The sequence below is a fragment of the Anthonomus grandis genome, chromosome 3 (assembly GCF_022605725.1).
Source record: "Anthonomus grandis grandis chromosome 3, icAntGran1.3, whole genome shotgun sequence".
Taxonomy (NCBI): domain Eukaryota; kingdom Metazoa; phylum Arthropoda; class Insecta; order Coleoptera; family Curculionidae; genus Anthonomus; species Anthonomus grandis.
The window spans coordinates 25,451,892-25,469,828 of record NC_065548.1 but is presented as its reverse complement, the minus strand read 5'-3'; the positions used below and the strand labels follow the sequence as shown (position 1 = coordinate 25,469,828).

Here is a 17,937-nt window from a genome sequence, read left to right as displayed (position 1 = left end):
AAAACTGAAATAATTAAGGTATATTATGAAGCAAGATTAGATTTATTAAATTTAGGTGTTTTTATTTAGGTCAATAATATGTGCATCAATGAAAATCAATGTAGATATAGTATATTTGGGAGACATTTTTCATTAGAAGTCTATCGTTTTGTTTAAAAAAAGTATAATAAACAACCATTTGGCAAAATGCTTATTTTAACATATGAAAATGTTAAAAATTCCCAAATAAGCATCTCGATATATAAATTACACAATCAGTAAATAAATAAATTGATAAATTTAATGTAACAATTTTTTTACCAGCTAGTAATATTCTTTTATTTAATTTTTTAATATTCTTTTATTAAATATCCTTATTTAGAAAATAAAATCTAATAAATTATAGACATGCAACATCCTCAAATATGTGCAGATTTAGGCCCTATGAAGATATACATGTAAACATGGTCAAAACAGCATAAAAAAATCGAATTTACTTCTGCTATACAACAAACGTACCTTAACTATCAGTCATCATCTCATCATTATTTCATTTCCATCATCACCGAAATATTATTTTGTTGAAGTAAGGATATGTGTGCAATCGCCCTTAAATATGCACCAACCGCTTAAAAATAAAACGCGATGCAGTTTTTTTCTGGGTGCCCCATCGTTTATAGAGGTAGAAGGTGGAAGGATTTATAGTTTTCATTTAAAAAAATGTTTATCTTCAAAGTTAGGATACACATTTTTAAAATGGGTGTTTTATAGATGGCATGTGGGAACCAAAAGTTATATTACTTAATTCATAAAAAATTATTATTGTTTTGAAGATTTTTCTAGTGTTGTTACATTATATAATTATTGAGCCAGTGCCAAAGAAGGTGAAAAAAAACAGACTTCTGCTAATGAGGTTTAAACTTGTATATAAAATTAGGCCTCATATGTACAAGAAGTCAGAGATCTTTAATTTTCTTTTTTTGGAAAATCCTGAAAATCTCACAAAATCAGTCAATCTGGCATCTAAAAAGGTCTTGAAAAATCCATGCAGCCTTGTCAGTCATTAGTGGTCTATGATTAAAACTCAAAACATTTTTGAATTTGATTTTCTGACTAAACCGTAAGTCATACAAAAAAAAATAGTCGTACAAAAAATGAATTATATTCTTAGAAAGCGCGAAAGTCATTAAACACATTTTTCTGTAGTTAAGTACTAATTTTATTGAATTTGGATTAAACTAATTTTTTCGACCTCATGTTTTGATTTTTTTGGAATAGAATGAATAGCAATATTTATTAATGTTAAACGCATCGCCATTTGGTTTTCTTTATTTTAAACGTTGCCGTATTAGTTGGCAATTAATTTAAACAAATATTTCACTTCAGCAAAAATACCGCCAAAGGGGGTGGGAATTGTAAATACGTTAATTTCATAATCGGCGACGGTTACATGCATTTAAATACTTTTTTACGCCTTGTATCATAATCTTAAAGTTGTATCTGATACAAGGCCAAATCGTAGAAGAGAGTATCTAGGAATTCGGTAGATTTTTTGTGCTCTTCACTTTCTCTCAAAACTTTGTACTAGTGAAAAAAATTAATTTTATTATGAACAAGAAACTATGAATCAATGACTCTGGCGCCCTCTAACTTAGAATAACCCAAATTATAGAGAATGTACTTTTTTTAAATAAAATTGCTGTTGATATAGTGTTAGACAGAAAATTAAATTCAAAAATGTGGTGAGTCTTCTAGAAAACAGCAAGGCAAGTTTACTAACAAAAAGAAGGTTAAATAGATTTTAAAAAATTCAAATGCCACATTCATTATAATTATTTGCTACTGTAAGTTTATATCCTTTAAAGAGTCGGATATGAATAAAGTAGATATTATATTCTCAGAACCATCTAAAAATACCCATTAAGCTTATAAAAAATAGCCACTACTAGGCCATTGACACATATCCTTCCCTTCTCTGTCCACAGACCTCCTTCCTATCACCTTCTACCTCTTGGGGCAAATACCCAGCGCCGTCCTTCCAAGACGAGGGCTTATCGCTAACTCCGCTAGTGACGGCATCCCCTTACCGCCATTCTACCTTACGGCAGTATCTCGACGCGCCCTCTATCGAAGACGGGTACTACGACTTGGCCTCTGTACCTCCTCACACGTCGAGTGGCGAAGTGTCTAATTTACAGTCCCTCCCAAGTTTGTATCCTCGGATGCCGTTACCGGTTCCTCTCGAGCTAAGTGGAAAATCTACCGCCGCTAGCTCACAAGAGTGTTCCGTTATACAGTCGAGTAGTGCACAAAAGAGTAACACCCCGAGTAACACACAGGCGACATTACCAAAACAACTGGGCAGGAAGGGTTCGAGATTTCGGCCCTCTTGGCTCGATTCGTATGTGTGGTTGCAATATGATGAGCAACAGAACATTATGTACTGCAAGTTTTGCAGGAAATGGAGCGGAGATATGCCTGATATAAGAACCTCGTTCGCAGAGGGCAGCAGCAACTTTAGGCTGGAAATTGTTAATCATCATGACAAGTGTAAGGCTCATAGGCTTTGCGTGGCGAGAGAATATCACTCGGAGAAATCTGATCCCAGGGGGAAGAGTCCCTTAGGGGAAAGTTCTTTTAATATGGATGGAGGTGGTGCCACTTCGGCAGAATATGGTGTTTATGTGCAAGAAGAGGGTGGAGGGAAATAGGGAAAGATGAAGCTAGTTCAAGTTATAGCAATGAGGATTGATAGTCAGATAGTGTGATATAGGATAGCCAAAAGTATTACATTTATGTTATGATGGAAGTAGTCATTTTAGACTGTAAGTAAAAATGTTTTTCTTTTTTAAATACGTGTATGAGTGCAGGTAAGCATCTCTAATGTTATAATTTTTTTATGTTATAATTTAGTTATATACAGGGTGTTAAAGTATATAAACAAACTTTAACCATTGAATCCTTTATCAATTGAAATGTTTATATGAACATGAGTGCGCAAGAGAGATTGGAACGTATTTTATTTTAATTGCGTATGCCCTATAACATATACCTCATGACTTAATAACAAATAAATACATACAGCTGCTCTTAAACCCTTCACGAGCATAGATATGGATAATTGTTATCCATGATTTTTTGAAAAAATAGCACTACATCGATTTGTTTTGGTTATAATATTCTTAATATTTAAACATTGTAGTTAAACATTATCTAGACGTACACTACGTATATACGTGGAAAAAATTGAATTAATTTATTTTCCCAAATAATTCGATAGCTGTGAAATATTTGTTTTCTTCTCTGCTCATTCTAACAGTCTAAATATTTCTATTAATTATAAGTTTTGGTGATTATTAATTATCATAATGGTCCAGTTCAGTATCAAGAAATGGCTCATATGCATTTTGTTTAGGGCTGTGGTAGTGGCTGTGGGTAACTCTCAACCAATACGATGATTGTATGGTGATCGATATCCACAATGCCTGCAGCCTAATGTACAAACTCTCATTAACATTCACACTCGACTATGTGAAACAGACGGTTTTAAGAGATCCACAAATGTATCGCAAATTTTGAAAGATCAAAGCTACTTTATACTTGTCACATACAACGTCTACAAATACTTTTGCCTCGAGGTTTTCCTATAAGGGTTGATTTTTGCAACAGGTTACGTGAAACAGTAGCATTAAATTATTTTTTTTTTAAATTGAATATTATTCAGGGATGAAGCATATTTTTCGCAGCAATAAATTTTTTTAATAGCCTTGTATATAGTCTGAAGAAAATCCCCATGCCGAAATCGAAAATACTACGCAATACGACTTCGATAAATATTTGGATTGGAATTATTATTAGTGACTCTTGATTGGCCACCATTTCCTTCCTCCCAGACTTAGCGGCGTAGAGTACCAACAATTTTTGGAATTTAAGTTACCTTATTTCCAAAAATTCAATCAGATCCAAAAATCAATTGATGAAGGAAGTTCATCTTAGAGAACGATGTCGTATGTGGTACATACATGACTGTGCTCCGCCACACTTCAGTGTCGTTGCGCGAGAATTCCTTGATGATAATTATCTAAATCGATGGATTGGAAAAGGAACACCACAGTCATGGCCGCCTAGATCGCCCGACAATAATCCTCTTGATTCCTTTCAAATACTTGAGAGTTCTTCAGTGAATGTTTAAGTTTACTTTTTATTGAATTGGCTACTGTTGGAATATATATACAAAAATAAATCCTTTATACTTTGTTCTATTCATATAGCTGAACTTGCTTTATTTACTGTGAACTGGTCGGACACATAAATTACTTCTTAATGTGACATCAACCAAAATATAAAAAGGCTGACTAGGTCTTAGGGCATGAAAGCAAGTTTGTTTATTTTATCCGTTATTGAATATGAAATAATTTTATAGAGTTAGTCGGTTAAGATATATAGCGCGGGTACCTTCCGAGTGTTTCTCTCTTGATAAATTAAAAGTTCTTGAAAAACTAAATATCAGTATTTTTATTTATCCCATATTACCAATAGCTACAATTTTGAACTTGTAGCCAATTGTAAAAAAATGATTTAATATTTTCTACTGTTGTAATTTATTTCTTAACTTCCAGGATATTACTATTTTGGCCCAGTTTCATATTGAGCCTCAGCAACTTGTCAAACATGCAATATTAATGATAGGTTATACCAACTATTTAGTAAATACGTTTCAATGTTCTGGACGACCCATGTTCATATGAACATTTCACCTTCAAATTTACCAAGGTTTCGATTGTTAAAGTTGGTTTACCTTATTTTATTTAATACATTGCTTTTTGAAACGGATTGAGCAAATTATTATTGAAACCTTAAAATGTTTATATTGAATGAAAAATGTGTCATTTAGTTATTTACTTAAATAAAATATGAATAAAAATGCCTTCTCTTAAAAATCAACTCTTTATTATGTTAAATATCGTGGGCTTAACGTCAACAATTATTATTTTGAGAAAATTATATTTATAAAATCTAGTTTTTGTTATTTGTTCTAATTTTTAAGCAGCATTCATACATTTCACCTCACAAAAAAGTGGCAGGCAAAATACAAAATGATACACGGCGTGCCGTTCAGTTAAAAATCGGATGAAAAAATTGGGAGCGAACATTGCATGTATTGTTATTTTTTATTCCGCATCACAACGGAGTCCTGACCGAGTTGAACTTTCGCCTAACTAGCTAAAATATATTTCTATTAGTTTTAATGTTCCTATAATGCAAATTGTCCGCTTCCGTCTGAGTATATTCCGGAATTTTTTTTCTGCGCTTGACCCTTAAATAAGTTACCGGTAAATATGATATAGAGACTCATAGTTTATAATCTAGTTATAAAAAAAATAAAGATTTTTGAACCAACATTTTAGGTGAAATAGTTGAACAAATCAGATCAATAGTTATAATACAATAGAATATTACCAATTCTTATGTTGATGTAGATTTCTAAATAACTTGGGGATATATTTAATTCAATTTTACAATATTTGAAATTTACAACTGTATAGCCAGATTAATGGTGGCATCCCCATCACCGCAGCATTCTTTTGCGCTTTATCAGAGGCTTTTGATTGCCTAAGCGGTAGTTTCCGTAGCGAAGATTACTGTTTGGCATAAGGGGCATAGCCTTTTCTTAGTTTATTTCTTAGTTAAAAGATCGTGAGCAGCGCGTTTACTTGGGATCTTCGCGTTCCGAATATGGTTATATTCCGGTATACAGGGTGTCCGAAAAGTCAACGATAATACTGAAGGGTCTGATGAAGCAACTCATAAGCAGCCAGGAAAACATAAAATGACCTTAGTAAAAAATCGATGGTTTTCGAGATATTGGCACTTTAGTGTAAGTCACCAAAATCCTACTCTTGGATCAGATTTTGGATTGTCACGCCTTAAAAATAGATATTTTTTAGAATCTCTTTTTAGCTATGCAACACTGAATAGCCATTTTACTGATCAAAGACAAACATTAAACTAAACGGCCAAAAAATTTAATAAGAAATCTATTTTAAAATAAAGTATTACATATTTTTATTTTTTTAACTTTGAATTTGACCGCTCATACTGGACCAAAAAAATTGTACGGCAACCTGGGCTAATACCTTAAAAAGTTTGCTCATTTAATCTACTTTTTAAAATTACCTAAATGTTTTTTTAACAGTTTACTATTATTGTGTTATAGTAAAAAATAACCCTAATTCACCTTATGATATTGTAAAAAAATTAAACAAATTTTTAAGTTATGTTTAAAATGTATTTATTTAACTTAAATTTAAAAAAAATCAAGAGGGAAGGTAATTCTTATCACCATAGCAATAAACAATAAACATTTTTGGAATTTAGTTTGTTTACAGTATTCCAAGTACTTTTTTGCTTGTATCCTAACCTTTCTGTTACCTTTTGCTTTGGATTTGTTTTTGAGTTCATTTTCCTGTGGACTGTTTTCTTTGAGATGTTTGTTTTATTGGTTAATCATTTATTATGCCCTTGCCGTATACCGCCCAAGAATATGCAAACATGCATCTCATTTATGGTGAATGCAGAGGAAATGCTCTTTATCAAGAAAGATATCCGAATTTGGCCCGATATCCTGACTATCGTGTATTTATTAATGTTCACCGCTCATATTCCGAAGGCAGAATGCCTCATGCTCCTGTTCGAGAGGGAAGACCTCGTATTGATTATGTTGATCAAGTTTTAGAAGAAATTGAAAATGATCCGACTACTTCGGCACGAGCAATCGAAAGAAGAACAGGGATACCGAAATGGGTAGTAAACGACATCACTAGGCGATTTCAATATCACCCTTATCATGTTCAACGAGTGCAAAGCCTACTGCCTCGAGACTACGAACCACGCCTACAATTTTGCCGCAGAATGTTGCAAAAAAATCAAGAGGATCCGAATTTTTTAAATAATATACTGTGGTCAGATGAGAGTACATTCCAAAATGATGGCTTTATGAACATGCACAATTTGCACACTTATGCGTTGGAAAATCCCCACTCTATTCGAGAAGAAAGGTCACAGTACCGATTTAAAGTAAACTTGTGGACCGGTATCTTGAACGGACAATTACACGGCCCATTCGAATTACCAGAAAATTTGAACTGGCAGGCTTATTTAGATTTTTGTCAAAACAATCTACCAATTCTTTTAGAAGATGTTCCCTTGGCCAGTCGCCGAATAATGTGGTTCCAAAATGATGGTTGCCGGGCACATTATGCCCATGAAGTTCGTCGGTACTTAAACCAAACATACCCCAACAGATGGATCGGCCGACTTGGTCCAATTTTATGGCCTCCCAGGTCTCCAGTTCCTAAACCCCCTCGATTTTTTTTGCTGGGATTGCATAAAAGAAAAGGTTTATGCAAGACCAATAAATAATATTGCTGAATTACGGCAGCGAATAAATGATGCAGCCCAAGATCTTAACGCTGCCAGGAATGCAAGATGGATCAATAGGTCATTTATTAAAAGATGCCACGCCTGCATTCGCGTTGGTGGTAGACAGTTCGAACATATTATATGATTTTTAAATTTTTTTTTAAGTTAAATAAAAATATTTTTTGAGCATAACATAATTATAAATTTGTTTTATTTTTTTCATAAGGTAGATTAGGTTTATCTTTCGCTCTATCACAATAACAGTAAAGCTTTTTTTAAAACATATTGGGTAATTTTAAAATTAAATTAAATAAGCAAACTTTTTAAGGTATTAGCCGGGTTGCCTTACAATTTTTCGGTCCAGTATGAGCGGTCAAATTTAAAGTTTAAAAAATAAAAATAATACTTTATTTTAGAATAGATTTCTTATTAAATTTTTGGCCGTTTAGTTTAATGTTTGTCTTTGATCAGTAAAATGGCTATTCAGTGTTGCATAGCTAAAAAGAGATTCTAAAAAATTTCTATTTTTAAGGCGTGACAATCGAAAATCTGATCCAAGAGTAGGATTTTGGTGACTTACACTAAAGTGCCAATATCTCGAAAACCATCGATTTTTTACTAAGGTCATTTTGTGTTTTTCTGGGTGCTTATGAGTTGCTCCATCAGCCCCTTCAGTATTATTGTTGACTTTCCGGACACCCTGTATAGCTTGAGGTGTTCCACAGAACTCGGTCTTGAGGCCAATACTGTGTCTGCTTTATGTCAATGACCGTACTTACCTTAACATTCAAGGAAAATTCACCGATCGTACCACCATCTTGCGGCATAGTTCTATTAGTGACTCCCTGCATCCCTTTTGTGCTTTAACGCCGCCTGGTCGCCCAACATGATATCACCAAATTTTTTAGTTCCTTAATAGACAAGTATCTTAAATTTGAACAACACATAAGTTTGGCAAAAAAAGTTTCTTCGTTGTTTTGATGTACCTAACGGCAATAACTTAAAAACTTGTATCAAGAGTTGGTAAAATGGTCTACGTTTCCCCAATGGATTCACACCTTAAATACTAGTTGCCACGGTTACTAGCAATTGTTTTATTTAACGACTTTTTATCTTACAAAAACGTGCCCTTTATTATGTATGTGGGGTCCAACCAGGAAATCAACGGTGAATCAACCCTTGCTCATATGAGAAGAAATTCTTATGGTCACAATTCTCTACATAATGGAAGTTGCTAGCAATTTGTTCAAATATCGACATGTATAGTAGAAAATCCTCGGTTCAGACGCGTCATTGTAATTTACGCCTGCTATACCTATGTCTACTTAAACTAAAAATATATATCTTCTATGGCTAAGATAATCATCTCCCATACAGAATTAAAGAGCAAGCATCACTAACAGGTTTTAGACACAACCTTAAAATATTTTTAGTGTATGTATATTTTTAGTGATACATATATTGTAGCAAATTTATTTGAATGACAAATAATAATTGCACTTGACAAGATGTTGTGTATTATTTGAATTGAAAAATAATTTCAAAATGCTTCAAAACGTAGACTAAAAGACGTAACTTCAAGAAATCAAAGCCTTCTATGCTATTTTTATTAATTAAATGCGTTTATTTATATGACTTAGTTCTTTTCTTATGAGCTTATTTATTAACCAATTTAAAAAATAATCACATTAAATTATCGGAAAAAAGACGCAGTTTAAAAGTGGTTGTTCCCAATAACGTACTATTTAAAAAAAATAAAGTAAATGCCAAAATTATTGGTTTGAGCATTTTAAAAAGGCGTGTAAAAGATTAAAGTATAAAATGCAATGAACATTTTTTCCGTGGTTACTTGATTAAAAATTTAAACTTTCAACGCAATTATGGCACCCTATTTTAAAATTTAAAAAAATGGTTTTTTTATATGAGTATAAAACAAAAAGTAGCAAATGCGGTATCATTACCAATTGTCCCACTTAAAATAAAAAAGTTAGTTCCTATTAAGCCGGAAGTGACGGAAAACAACAGAATATCGCAAATAACTGCATGGTCTTATAACTATTCTATCAATTTACCAAATTTCATTTCTTTATTATTAAAAGTAAAAAAGTTATTACATGTTCTCTTTTCCTCTGTCACTCTATGTAATATTAAAATATGATGAAAGAATAATAAAATAATAGTTGAGTTTTTAGAGAAGTGCATATTATTTATTGTGATTATTTGATGAAGAACCAAAGAGTTTATCCTTTACCAGTTTTTAGTAAATTTTAGATTTTTTTAATTGATAAACTCTGTATTAACAAGGTCGTTATTGAACTTTATATTGTAAATAGTCTGTATACCAATAAATCTGTTTACCAAGAAGATTGAGGTAAACATATTTTCCTATAAAATGAAATCGGTATAGACATTTGCATTGTTGCATGTGGCATTTTATTAATATGTTTTGTTATTTTATCTATGTTAATATTATATCGGCCATATTTTTATATAAATACATATTATATTATATTAATGTTGATGTTAGTAATTTGTATTTATCTGTTACTATTATATCAAGTTGCTATTATTATACTATATTTTATTGTTTATATCATCAAATTAATAAACATATTTCTAGTAAATATTGTTTTTTTTTTTGTTTATTTAATTTTTAATGGAAACGATATTAAGACATACTTATAACCCCGTATGATCCAAGCTCCTTAATCTAAATATAATAAGATATATTTAGTTGTCAGCACAGATAAATTTAAAGAATTTATAAAAAAATAAATTAAAATTAAAAAAAAAAGATGTTCTGTAAATAGGTTTACCAATTTGCAGTTTTGAGTGCATTTCACATTTTGATGATATTTTTCTTAGTTTCAATTAACTAATTATGATTATTTTTCTTTTTAATTGTACAGAAATAATTATAAATTTAAAAAAGTAAATACATTTTGCATACGTTTTAAAAATACAGTAAAATGATTTTTTATATTTGTTTAAGACACATATTTTTTATATTTTTTTTTCTAAACAATCTCCATTATTGTTATTTTTTAATTTATTCATAGTTAAACAAGTAGCATCGAGGCACATTCATATAGCAGGACATGCAAAATGAGGGTACATAAACGTTTTAATTTCAAATCCTTGAAGTTTTCGCAATTATCATCAAATTTTCTTAAATGAAGTATGTCAATTCCATTTTATAAAAATTTGGAGACCCATGTTATATTTTATATTGTCCTTAACTGAGGATATGGTAACATTTTCTTCTTTGAACCTCATTTAATTCATCTTTACTGTGGAATTTTTTAATCATAAATAAAATATTAAAATTTAATTATTTCCAATATTAAAATTTAATCATGGGCATTTAAATTATTGGAAACAGCTAAATATGCATCGAACATTAATTTGTTTTTCGTTGAGTCTACATTGTTGATTGTGAACATGTTCATTTGGGTGTCTCTGATTTGTTCAAATCAATTTACTATGTAATGCTTTAAGTTCAATAATCTAGGATTGTCAGTTATTTCCAGTTTTAATTTTATAAACTATCTGTACTTGTTTCGACCGATTTGGGCATAATCGTAATTTTAAATATGCCTTCGAGCAAAATAAATTAAAAAAAACATCCAAAAACTTTGACAAATGTAGTCGTTAAAATTCAAATAAAACATCGCGTTTATTAGACTTGATCAACCTCGATTCTTTAATAAACACCAGGATCCTTAATGGAAATTAACGTAATGGAAAGTTTTAAGAAGAGTGGTTGACCGTGATTAATGTGATATGAGTATAATAACCCATTGGTTTCTCAAAATTACACATCCAACTATATGATCTGTCATTTTTCTTATTGGAATTTGATGCAGATGCTGTACTAATTTTTCCATCGTCATTGCTCTCCCTAGTCTAGTATTTCGTTCACATAAGTTTTATAAAGACGTTAAGTAAAAATAATTAAACGATTTAATAATTTATTCGTCTTAACAAATTGCGAATAACTCAGATGTTTATTGACAACTATGAAAAAGAGAACATGCCAAGACATAATCCAAGTCCTTCCAATAGTTCAACGCAACAAATCTACGTTTACAGTTGTGGGAATATTGTTTTCCTGAGAAATTTATGGTGGTTTTCAGTTTTGTTGGTGCAAATATGAAAACCCAAAGGTTTAATTAAAACTGATGTTGAAAGTTCTTTATGACCAGATTCAACGTCTGTTATGAAGGAAGAGTTCAGTTACTTAGATTTTAAGTTTTCAAATCAATTGACAAATTACACCTATGATGTATGATTATGATGTTCCAGGAGCAGAAAGGAAAAGTCTAATAAATGTTTGCAGTCATAAACATTGATTCAAAAAAACGGTATCCTTTGTTTTCGAATCACATTCATCGAGTCTAATAATATTTAGAGATAATATTTGATATATTTCTTCTATCTGCTCTATCAGCACTACCTTCCTAAGTAAATTCAAAAATTTTTGAATTTGTTCCTACCATGCAGTATAAATCATATTCTTGTTGTAAATATTAATCCAATTAACCACTAACAAAAGGTTTAATGGAAAGTTTTAAGAAGAAATTGGTTGATCGTGATTCATGTGATATCAGTATAACAGTCTATTGTGCCCTTCTGGTTATAAGATTTCTCACTAGAATAGGTTAGGAATAGTTATAGGTTTTCTCACTAGGTTTCATTTGCATGCATCTGCATGCTCTAATATACACACATTTTTTCATTGTCATTGGCCTCGCACTTCCTACCAGATATAATTCAAGATCTTCCAATGGTTCGATGCAAAAATCTTTATTTACCGTTATTGGAATATTGTTTGCTTGAAAAATCGATGGAGATTTTGTGGGTGCAAATATGAAAAGGTTTAATTGAAACTGATGTGACATGAAAGTAACTTTTTGTGGAATATTATTATACCAGATTCCACGTTTCTTATGAAAAAATAAATTGGTACAGCTACTTAAATTATATTAAGTTTCCAAATCGATTAACAAATTACACTTTTGAAATGTATTTTAGGAACTCATTTTGCCCATTTAGAATATTACTTAATTTATACTGAATCGACTTTATTGGCTGGAATCAACAGTGATTGGAATTTAAGATTAAATTTATAGTAAAATAATGTTTTCATTTGATTTTAATTTTATAATTAGATTACTCATATTCCAATTCAACTTGACTGAAATGAAACAATTTTATTATTCTTTAAAAGTTCCTTCCCAAATTTGGTTAAAACAAAATGATAATTATTTTTTATTGTTTTCCAAACACAGTTTTATATCTTAAATCAATCATTTTATTTTAAATATTGTATAGAATTCTATGTAACAAGATCCCATTTGAGCAGGGCGGCAGCGTGAGCGTGCTTCAAGAAGAAGGCCGGCTGTCGCTGGGCAGTCAGCCGGACCTATCTGATAACAACGACCTGTCGAATCTGGCACCACCTGACATTACAGACACAGTAGATGGTAAGTTGAGGTGTTCCGATATAATAAATAAACGGTTTTGGTGTAGGAGCTTACCTATTTTTTGTTTAATTCAAATTGAATGTGAATATCGCGGTGAAGAAGTAGTTTGGTGTTGAAATTAAGATTCGGTTTATTCAAAAGGGCCTAGTATGTACTAAATGTTCAAAAGAGCTTACACAAGTCATAAATTGGAAAACAATTATGGGATTTAAAAAAAAGTCCTAATTTTACATCAAACACCTGATAACTCTGTGATAATAAAAGTTATACTTACTGAGAAACTTAAGTTTATATATTTTGGCCAATAGAAATCCTATTTTTATAGTATTAAACAACAATTTTGAGAATATACCATTTATATACAGTTTATTTAAAAAATTCAGTTGCAGCACTGCAACCGAAATAGTTTTTGAGATAATCTTATTTACATTTGTTTGCAGATATAATTTATTTTATTTAATGAAACAACATTTTATCCTTACAAAGGTTTTGTCACATCTCCAAGTAAGTTTTGATTGATCATTAATCCAGTAGACGATTAAAATACGATTTTAATCCAATTGAGTCATCAGGATCGTGAGACTAATTCTATTCTCTCTGTTGAATTCTATACTTTTGATTATTAGTAAATATGCAAATTGCTGATCGGATGTATTTTTAAATACTCGAACATAATTTCCTTGTTCATTGGTATTCATAAATTCATAATTCCCAAGTTTTTATTCTGACCTAGACGACTTTCTAAGCAAGTAAAATCAAATTTCTACATGTTTTTCAATAAGTTTCACTTTCTCTCTTACTACTTCACCTAACAAAAGCATAAATACAAAAGACTTTAAAGTTGATCCTATTTCCCTTGAATTTAATATGTATATTGAGATTTACTGATTAGTGAACACTTTTAGGTTTGTCTATAAGATTTTTAGTTATTTTGGGTTTTTCCTCGTAATTCCTCAGTGTTTTCACTTAGAGTGGTGTAAACTACTCCCAATAGGTCATGATTGTGAACCATGAATGGTTTATCTAATTTATAATTTAATAATGGACCTAAGCTTTTGCCTTACATAGGCATCGTATGGTAAAGAAAGGTGCGTGGTCTAATAATTTACCTAAATCTAGTGGAAAACTTATGGACAAAGTTGAAAGGATAAAAGTTGGTCAAATTTGGATGAGTTATTTGCTTCTTTAAAAAAAAAAATGGGCTGACTTGCACATCACAGACAAATTAATTGAATTAAGGGTTATAGACAATAATGATTATTTAGTGACATAGTGCTGGTTTTGTTAATATTGTTTCCGAGAATGCTGACATGTCACTATTTTTTAGAATTGACCTGATGAGATACTTGTTCTCAAATGATACATGGAGCTCGTCAATTTTGATTTCTAGGGGGGCGTCTTTTCATTTATAACCGTACAATGCAGGGTGCTGCAAAAATAAGATATTGCATTACACTTTTTCCATGAAGTTTTTGGTAACTTTTGTTTAATAAAGTGTATCTTCAATCGTTTTTAAGATATTTAGGCTAATTAAACTGTACAATGAATTATTCAATTCAAGAAAGCGTAGAAATAAGAAATATTTATTACAAAAATGGAAGCATTGCAAGAGCTCCAGATAAAAATATTACTGATAAGTATGTATTTAAGTTAATAAGAAAATTTGAAGAATCTGAATGTGTATGTAATAATCGCCGTAATCGCCATCGAGAAAATCGACCACTTAGAAATAGCAGTTTACATACACCAAAAGAAATGGCAAATTTGGTACATGTAGCATTTAACAACCCTCAAAGCACTTGTTAACTGGTTATTTTTTTAGGGTTTATAGGCTCACCGCTACAAAGGATTTTGAGCGACGATAAATTTCACCCATACAAGATAAAACTTCATGTTCATTCAATTCAAGACAATTTTGATAGAAGGCTGGAGTTTTGCAAACTAGTGTCCCAACGCAAATCTATTATTTAATATTTGTTTCTCGGATGAGTACATTCTATTTACATGGTGCTGAGAATAGACATAACTGTCGATATTGCTGTATTATTCGAGTGACTTGAATCCAAATTTGTTTCGTGATATACACTCGCAATATCCTGAAAAGATGAATGTGTGGGCTGGCATTTTCGATAATCATATTGTGCCTTTCTTTAATCCTGGAACCTTGACGGCCGAGACGAACCTGGACATGTTAAAAAATTTAAGAAAAATGAAACAAATTACCGAAATAATAGAAAATGACGTCAATTTTAATGAAAATGACGTTAATTTCCAACAAGGTGGTGCACCGCACTATATGATTGCAGTACGACAGTTTTTGGACATTAATTTCTCGGAACAGTGGATCGACAAACGAGGACCCATTAAGTGGCCGCCGAGATCTCCGGACATAGATTTAGATTACTTTCTTTGGGGGCATTTGAAACTTTTTAGTACGGTGGTTTACGGCTAAATGTAGACAACTCAAGACAGGCTTGAAAATGTAAAGAATAGATTCGAAGAAGAAAATCTTTGTTATTCCATGGAGGTAAATGAACACCACTTTCAGCACTTATTATACACCACATTGACCTACCTCTTTAAAGCAGATGAATTTTAACTTTAAAGTAGGGGTGAATTCTATTTTTTTGCGTTTTTTAATTTTCTGAAAGTTGTTTAAGGTTAAAGTAAAGTCTTGATATTATGGGAACTATATTAAAAACTTAAAGTGGCAATATCTTATTTTTGGATCACTCTGTATTTCAAGGCTCTAGATGAAAAGCCAGAAATCAAAATACACGTGTCCGAGCGATTATCCCGAAAGATATTGAGAGATTGTGAGATACATCATTATGAAATTATCCAGAACATCTAACATACAGATTTAAGAGCTACAATATCAATGAATTTAAAATTCGAATGACGCAAACTTATTCAAAAAAAAACTTTTTCCAACAACGGATGCAATTAGAACAAAAATAAAAGCGCTCGAAAATCTAAGCGAAGACTATATATCCCAAAAAATCACAAATGATATATAAACTGCAGTGAAAAAAGTTGCTAACTGAATAAAACCAAAAGAAACAAAAAATATCTAAAAAAACAAAACAACTAATAGACCTGAGACGAAACTTGAAGAGAAATTTTATTGAATTAGACACGTTAAAAAAATCATAAAATGGGAAATCAGAAAACATGAAATTATTAAGAAGAACACTATCAAGGGGACAACAGCGTATACATCGAATAAAAGATAAAGATGGAAACTCTCAAAAGTCATCGAAGATTTTTTACAGTTGAGTTGTACGAGTCAAAAAAGCAAAACTAAATTCACCCGAAATAGCAGTACCAAATATCAACTCTGAAGTCACTATTGATGAAATACATATGGCTCTCCAACGTATGAAAAATGGTCGTTGCCCAGGCGAAGGCCGAATAACAGCAGAAATAATAAAAATAGGTGGAGACATGAGATATTCAAATCCTAAAAGTATTAGTCAATCAATGTATCAGTTTAAATGCAAAATACCAAAAAGTTGGAAATGCAGAAATAATAATACTGTTTGAAAAAGGCGATACTACTGCTATAGAGAACTATAGACCAATCAATCTATTATTCCATCTATATAAACTGTTAAAAAATCCTCACTAACAAAGTAGACTTTTACCAACAAGCAGGGTTTAGAAAGGGGTTTAGTACTATTTATACAATTATAGACCTTAGAAACATTGATTGGAAAATGTGAGGAATATTATGGTATGTTATATTTATAGTATGTTATATGTTATATATCTGGTATTTGTAGTCTTCAAAACTACTTGGGACTGCATAAGATTCTGGTTAATTTTGGTATTTCAGAGACTAAACAAAGCTAGAATAGACTCCTAGTACACTACTCTATTAAATGATATCTATTAAAATGCCACCATGTACATAAAAATTGAAGAAACAACGGACAAAAAATACCACTAGAATGAGGCCTCAGACAGAGTGACTTCGTCTCAATCAAGAACAAATATATACCGATTAGTTAATAGACAAGGAGTATGGGAGGCTTGTATTCTGCCGGTACTGACGTACGGACCAGAGACGATGGCACCTAAAACTCGAAAAAACGCAATCAAGCTGAGAACAATAAAACGGTCAATGCTTGGCATAAATCTAAGGGATGGAATAGAAAACACAGAAGTTATACGTCGCACAAAGATCATAGCATTAGGAACAGCATTGCAAAACAAAAATAATGGAGGTCGGCCGGACAGACGGCTAGAGAACCTCCGGAACACTAGGTAAGCATAAAGGTGGAGACACTTTTGGATCACACACGCTGGATGACATACATGTTAGAACATTTCAATGGGCTACATTATTTTTAGACATAATTTTTCAAAGGCAAATTAAAGAACGATATCATACGTAAACTAGAAGAGATACGAGGTATCTCTTCTAGAGAGGAGGTCTCTTCTAGAGAAAGTTGGGCGATTTGGTGCTCATTAAAACGCCCTTTTGAAATTTCAAAAATTCCGAATAGTTCCGAAGATATTTGGAAAAAACCTAATATTGGCGATTTCATTTTTATTTTTTTACGCCTCTATTTGAATAGGTGTAACAAAATAAATTACACATTCTCACGTTTCGTATTTCAGCTCTCATCATGAAGTTTGTTTTTTTAAATACGGCCCTGGATTTTTTATAATGGATTTTAAGAGCCTCTTATGTTTCTAAACCTGAAGTGTTGGTTTAGAAACATAAGAGGCTCTTAAAATCCATTATAAAAAATCCAGGGCCGTATTTAAAAAAACAAACTTCATGATGACAGCTAAAATACGAAACGTGAGAATGTGTAATTTATTTTGTTACACCTATTCAAATAGAGGCGTAAAAAAATAAAAATTTAATAATAATGACAAAAAATTTAATAGGATTAAAAACAGGATTAAAAACACCTTTTTTTATAATAACGCATTAATAAAAAAAAGCTTATACACTAACATAAACAGAGGTTTAAAAATAAAACAATTAAAGCAAATATTCAAATATAATTCTAGTAATCCGCCTGCCTGGATGCAT

At 31.4% G+C, this 17,937-nt stretch overlaps 1 protein-coding gene across 9 annotated transcripts in view; it reads left to right on the top strand.

The window, feature by feature from the left end:
- The window catches only part of LOC126734430 (sex determination protein fruitless), a 79,441-nt gene that overhangs the window by 11,975 nt on the left and 49,529 nt on the right, over positions 1-17,937 (top strand). For 4 of the 9 annotated variants that reach the window (XM_050438067.1, XM_050438069.1, XM_050438068.1 and 1 more), the window contains exon 5: positions 12,767-12,887. In XM_050438067.1, the coding sequence (XP_050294024.1) occupies positions 12,767-12,887 (121 nt within the window). Of the gene's footprint in view, positions 1-1,964; positions 4,484-12,766; positions 12,888-17,937 lie in introns of those variants that run through there. The other 5 variants (XM_050438062.1, XM_050438060.1, XM_050438061.1 and 2 more) reach the window with 2 other exon arrangements.